Source organism: Urtica dioica, unplaced genomic scaffold (genome assembly GCF_054948205.1).
Source record: "Urtica dioica subsp. dioica isolate 48M unplaced genomic scaffold, U.dioica_male_clone48M_v1_H2 Urtica_dioica_male_H2_contig_48, whole genome shotgun sequence".
NCBI classification, from domain to species: domain Eukaryota; kingdom Viridiplantae; phylum Streptophyta; class Magnoliopsida; order Rosales; family Urticaceae; genus Urtica; species Urtica dioica.
Genome location: NW_028297238.1, coordinates 14785 through 21355, shown reverse-complemented (window position 1 = coordinate 21355; position 6571 = coordinate 14785). Strand labels below are relative to the sequence as shown.

At 37.2% G+C, this 6571-nt stretch overlaps 1 protein-coding gene across 2 annotated transcripts; it reads left to right on the top strand.

The window, feature by feature from the left end:
- The first annotated feature begins 1813 nt into the window (after window positions 1–1813).
- Window positions 1814–6272, top strand: LOC149376193 (type I inositol polyphosphate 5-phosphatase 4-like). 2 transcript variants are annotated; one of them, XM_089606580.1, is made up of 13 exons: window positions 1814–2412; window positions 2526–2613; window positions 2937–3005; window positions 3109–3196; window positions 3287–3391; window positions 3483–4107; window positions 4199–4392; window positions 4477–4585; window positions 4680–4828; window positions 4919–5284; window positions 5559–5645; window positions 5765–5811; window positions 6009–6272. In XM_089606580.1, exons 1-10 carry the CDS (start codon window positions 2383–2385, stop codon window positions 5139–5141), a joined length of 1680 nt encoding a protein of 559 aa, XP_089462706.1. In that variant the 5' UTR covers window positions 1814–2382; the 3' UTR covers window positions 5142–5284; window positions 5559–5645; window positions 5765–5811; window positions 6009–6272. The 2 variants fall into 2 exon arrangements, with proteins under 2 accessions (XP_089462706.1, XP_089462705.1); XM_089606579.1 differs by having other exon boundaries at window positions 5757–5811.
- The last annotated feature ends 299 nt before the right edge of the window (window positions 6273–6571 follow it).

Genomic DNA, 6571 nt, shown 5'->3' with positions numbered 1-6571 from the left:
AGATTAGTCAATTAAGAAGAGCCAAAGCGTTGGCTTAATCCAAGAAGTTACTTTGGTTTGGCTTTTTTTTATTATTAAGACAATCACCTTTTGAGAGTTTGTATCTCGAAATCCCATGAGATTGTGTGGTAGCTAGCTAGGGTTTTGGCCTAAACAAGATCCTCGCTAGGCGTATAACAAAGATAATTTCGAGGTAAATCTCAAACACAAAAATACACTATTATCAATTTATGCATTAAATTTGTTAGCATAACTGAATCACTCATAAACATTTTAATATAAAAAAAAGAGAGAAAAAAGAAGTGTTGGGAAGCTCTTGCCTTGATTCTCCTCTTGAGGACAACAAAGGTCTTGAAATGGTAAAAGGAGTCCAATTTGAAAAACATAAGTAACATATTGTTGTGTTGAAAAGCAACAAATTACGGTTTTGAGGATGTGAACTTGCTTTCACTGTTAGGAACTTAGGACCACAAAACATCATAAAACTCACAAACTCTACGATCAAAGCATAAATTGCATATATATATATATATATATATATATATATATATATATATATATATTATTTTTTTCACTGCAAAAACCCCCCACAATGAAACCTTATAATTGAGCCGATTGAGGCAAATAAATCTCAGCTATCCGTAAACCTAGTTACTATACAAACATTCCTATAAATTTGTGTCAATACATCTCTTTTTTCCATTATTGTTTAAAATTTTAAATGATTTTATCATTTTTTACAGTCTCCAAGAATACCACGACACGAGTAAATTGTTAATTATTAAAGGTTCTATTCAAAACCAATCTTCTTATATTTTTTTGTTAGTTGAATTTATGTTGTTTTTTTTTATCAAATTGGAATTTCTAAAATAACTCTTCAACTTTGGTTGAAAAAAAAAATCGGATATCCATTTATAATAATTATATAAAAAAAAAAATCAATCCATGACTTTTAAACCTTTTCATGTTCATAATTGTATTTGTCGTGACTTTTTGGTGGTCGGAGAAAATAGAAATATCAGTGAAAAATAAATAATCGCCAAGAAACCCTCACAAATGTAAAAATATGTCGACCAAAAAAATCATTTTTTGGTAGAAATTGATGGCTAATGAAAATACCAAAGATTTTTTTTTTTGTATAATATTATAAAATATATAAGTTTTATATATATTCAAAACTTTAAATCATACGACTATTAGAAGCAGACAAATATTAGGTAGACAAAATTTATATTTGGAATACATACGTTAATACATTAATACCAAGTTGAGCATAATACATTTTTTTTTATAAAGGGCATAAAAAATTTCGAATTGACATATTATAAGCGAATTTTCAAACCACAAAATTATTTTTTAATAAATTATTGCCATTTGCTGATAAAAAAAAATTGATTATTGGAAGGAAAGAAATTTTACTTTCGACGACTTCGTGACTCGTCTTTTACCTTAATAAAAAAAATTAAAAAATAAAAAGAGAAAATTATCGGAATTTTGTGTACATTTAAAACTTGGTCTCCAATTCTCTTCCGAACATGAGATTTCCAAAACTCGACTTTCTTAGTTATTTTTCTTGACATAATTTATGCCTTACTCTCGGTCTCGGTTATGATTTTTGGGTACAAAATAGATCAAATCAAACAAAACTTGGCTGCCCGCGGGCAGCAATTAAGAGAGAGAAAGCAACTCCAACAACAACATAACAGTTCAGTCTTCTAGAGAGAGAAACCAGTTCTGTTTCAGTGCCTCTCTCTCTTTGCGTTGGTCACCAATATATATACTCCCATTCACTCTCTCTCTCTCTCTCTCTCTCTCTCCAAGTCCCGAGCTTTGGTCGACCTTGCATTTAGGGGTAAAAAAAGGACTCAACAACGAGACTCTCAGTCTCGCTTTCTCTCTCTTCTCTGCACTTTATTCTCATACACAAATTCGATAGTTTGCTCTACGGCACTAACGAGGTTCGCTAAGAGACGAACTCTTTCTTTCTCTACTCTGCATTGTCGTCTTCTGCGACTCAGAATCACATATCTCCACTCTGTACTTCCCTTTTTTCTCTGCTCATCCCCGTCTGAGTTATCTCTCTCCCCTCTCGGAGAACTTTCCGATTCGGGTTTAGAAGCTTTGGAAACTTATAAAAGGAAAAAACATAAATAAAAACCGCGAGTCACGACTCTGTAGTTCCTATCACTCAGCTATTCTGTGACGGAGTTTGATTGATCAAGCGCGAATAAACAGTGATATTTTTTTTTTGTTTCTGTTTGAATCGATGATTTTGAGCTCAACCAAAAACCAGAGATTGAATTCGATAGCGTCTTAAAGCCTGAGAGAAAATCGCCATTGCCGCTTTCCGAAATCAGTATTGCTGTATGAAGCTGTGAAACAATGAGAGATGAGAATTCGAAGAAGAGCAAGGTGTGTAGAAAAAAATTATTTTCTCTTTCTTCTTTTTTTTTTTTTTTTTTTTTTTTATCATTTCTTGATTCCGTTCTTGCGATTAGAGTGCTGAATCTGTTTATTGACCTAAGCTTTCGTGGCCGAAGACACTTGTGAAGAAATGGCTCAACATCAAGACCAAAGCCGACGACTTTCACTCAGACGATGTCGTTATTGGAGGTGAGTCGCATTTGCATTTGATTCAAGTTTGACCGACTGCGATCGAAACTTGTTCTCTTGCTCTTTCCAAAACTCCGATTCTTCAACTCTCTCTCTCTCTGTCGTTTTTTTGTGGTGTTTTGAATGTGTGAAATGGAGTTTTATTTTTGTTTTTGTTTTTTTGTGTTTTTTTTTTAAATTGCGTTTTTGCAATTGAAAGAGAGAGAGAGAGAGAGAGAGAGAGAGAGAGAGAGAGAGAAGAAAGGTAACAGCTTTGGCATTTAAAATGTATATTACTTCGCTTACGATTTTTTTTTTTCCTTTTGTTTTTGTTGTCTGTCTAGATGTTGATGAAGAGTTGACGAATACTTCTCCCGGGAGAGTGTCGTGCACAATCAAGAAAAGCACCACAGGTTGGTTTAAAATAATTTCAAACCAGATTACTCAGACGTGAACTCAATTTATTTCTCCCTGAAATTGAAATTCCTTCCATTAATCTTCGTTTATCATTTTTAGAAAGATTTAATAAAAAGCAATCGGATAGGCTCCGGCGCAGCAAAATTGATCTGGAATCTTCACAAGTCACAGATGTGAATAATTACAGGTGAGTGGGTTTTTTTTTTATCTGGTTTTCATCAAAACATTTTTCTCGCACGTGTTTCTAACCCAGATTTTCGATTCGGTGTGTTAAAAGGATCTTTGTAGCTACTTGGAATGTCGCCGGGAAATCTCCACCGAGCTATTTGAGCCTCGAGGATTGGCTTCACACGTCTCCCCCGGCCGACGTCTACGTTCTCGGGTAATTAATTCCCTCGTCAATCCGAGACCCGTTATTCATTTGTTTTTTTTTTCGTTTCCAATGGTGAAATTTTTTTGATTTGTATTTCCAGGTTTCAAGAAATAGTCCCGTTGAACGCTGGCAACGTTTTGGGGACCGAAGACAACGGCCCGGCCAGGAAATGGCTAGCCCTCATCAGAAGGACTCTGAACAGTCTGCCCGGGACCAGCATCGGTTGCCACACTCCCTCGCCGGTCCCCGACCCGATCGTCGAAATGGATTCGGATTTCGAGGGCTCGACGAGGAACAAGGCCTCGGCTTTCTTCCACAGAAGGTCGTTCCAGTCGCTGAACGGTGACGTGGCCGCGACCGAGCCGCGGCTCGACCGGCGGTTCAGCGTCTGCGATCGGGCGATGCTGGGCCACCGGCCCAGTTACTACGACCCGAATTGCAGCGGGTCCTCGGACGACGAGGAAGGGCCCGAGGAATCTCCGCTCGCCGCGAATTACTCTCCGCTCTCGTACAACGGTGGTGGCTCTTTCTCGATGGAGGATCGGGAGAGGCAGCAAGGAAATTTGTCGTCCTCGTCCTCGTCGTCGAGGTATTGCCTGGTCGCGAGCAAGCAAATGGTCGGGATATTCTTGACGGTGTGGGTGAAGAGCGATCTCAGAGACGATATTCGAAACTTGAAAGTTTCTTGTGTCGGAAGAGGTCTCATGGGGTACTTGGGCAACAAGGTACAACAAAAAACACCTTTATTTATTTATTTATTGAAAGTGTGGGAAATATTCGAAAAACTATATCTCGATTCTCCTTGGGGCTTTTCAGGGGTCGATATCAGTTAGCATGTCTCTGCACCAAACGAGCTTTTGCTTCATCTGCAGCCATTTGACCTCCGGGCAGAAGGAAGGAGACGAGCTTCGAAGAAACTCCGATGTAATGGAGATCCTGAGGAAGACGAGATTTCCAAGAGTCCATGGTACCAGAGACGAGAGCTCGCCTCAGACGATATTGGACCACGAGTGAGTTTTTAATCCTCCTTTTTACCAATCAATTTGTTCAAGTTTCTAGACCTAATCTTATGCCGGATGATAATGTGTGTGCAGCCGAATAATTTGGCTGGGAGATTTGAATTACCGGATCGCCCTTTCTTACCGTTCTGCAAAGGCCCTCGTCGAGATGCGCAACTGGAAGGCATTATTGGAGAATGATCAGGTAAATTATATATGCAAAAAAAAAAATCGCTTGTTTTTTCGATACCGCCTACAGATCATTTGAGCAAATGTGACGATGTTTATTCTTTATACAGTTGAGGATAGAACAGAGACGAGGACGGGTTTTCGAGGGCTGGAACGAAGGGAAGATATATTTTCCTCCGACATATAAGTACTCGAATAACTCAGACAGATATGCCGGAGAGAATAGGCATCCGAAGGAGAAGCGAAGAACTCCAGCGTGGTATATCGAACTTGCCATATATATACCATCCTTAGCACTATTATTAACAGGTATTGACTTTGTTTTTTTTTTTTTTTTTTTAATGTGAAGGTGCGATCGGATTTTGTGGTTGGGAAGAGGCTTGCATCAGATGTCTTACGTCCGAGGCGAGTCACGGTTCTCCGATCACAGACCGGTTTACAGTATGTTCAGAGTAGAGGTCGAGTCTTTGAACCGTAACCGCATAAAGAAAAGCATGAGTTCTAGCTCTAGAATCGAAGTAGAAGAGCTCTTGCCACATTCTCACAGCTACACCGAGATGAACATTTTCTAAAAAAGATGGGCTTTTTCTTCATTCTGTATCTCGAGACAAGACCGGTAGAGTTGACCACCGGTCTCGACCCGAACCCGATTTCGTGTTCAACATATATCGATTTCCGGGTTTTCAAAAGCTATGGACGCATCCGAATAAGTCAGGTATTCTTTTCTTTTTTTCTTCTTCTTCGTCTCTCATGCTCACAATTGTCAACACTCGAACTTTTATGCAAATTGATGAGAGTAGTCATAAAAACTCATAAAGTAGTGAATAAGCTTGTCCCAAGTGTTGCTTTCAGAATTAGATAAATAACTCCTCAAGGGTTATACATTTGGAACATGGTCAAAGTGAGTAAAATTTTTTTAAGCTTGTTTCATTAATCGTCGCCGTTGAAATGAATCTCACAGCCTTTCTTTTTCTTCAAACGGATATCAGTTATTCGGTCCCCATTTGCAGCTTAGCCGCTTGACAGTTTGCCTTGATGATGAGAGAGACACTCTTGCAAATAATACAGAAAAGATGGTACGCTAATCACTTTCTTCCCTTTTATTAGTTTTTTGGCATTTTTTTTTCTTCCTCGACATATTTTGATCTAATCCTGTCCGTTCGTTCTTTTTTTTTTTTTTTCTTCAGTACATCAGTTTCACTCAAGCATCAATCATCAAGTCATAAGCTTTTTGGTAATAAGGTAATGGATTTTTGTTTTGTTTTTTAATATAAATAAAGCTGGTTAATATAGAGTTCTCTATTGTTATGGACCTGAAACCAAAGCAGAGGTTCTCTGTGAAAATTGCGTAATCTTATATTTAGTTAAATTCTTTAAATTTTAATAATAGTAGAAATATTTCTGCGTTTAATATAAATATTTTTATTGTGACTTTGCAGCTAAGTAATTCAGTCATCAGTCTTGGAGACGTTAAAGCCAGTTGGGGCATCAGCCTATTGACAGTTTCTTTTTGGAATAAAGTGGAACAATAAAATCAGAGAATATAATTGTAGCCAAGGAATATCATTGAATCAAAGTAACTTTTCAGTTTGCTATTGTTCTTTTTCTTTTATTTTTTCCAAGTAACAAATATATCTCTTGGGTATGGCTGTCTGTTTTTATTAAATATATAAACCTGAATTTGTTAGCATGGACCGCATGATGCAAAAGAGAAATTTCATTTTCTGGGCTTAATAAGCCATTAAATATCAAGATTAGACCATAATGAAATTCTAATCCTAGCGCAACCAATTCGAAAATGAAAAAGATTTGTGATGAAAATCATTTGAAAATAAGAGAAAACACATGGGTTTTTTGAATCAAGGGTATTTGTGTCCGATTTTGGGCCAAAAGTCCATATTCAGATATTTTTAAACATTAGGGACTAATCTTGATATTTAATGGCTTATTAAGCCCAATTAATGAAATTTCTCATGCAAAATATACCCTCTCACTTAATTTT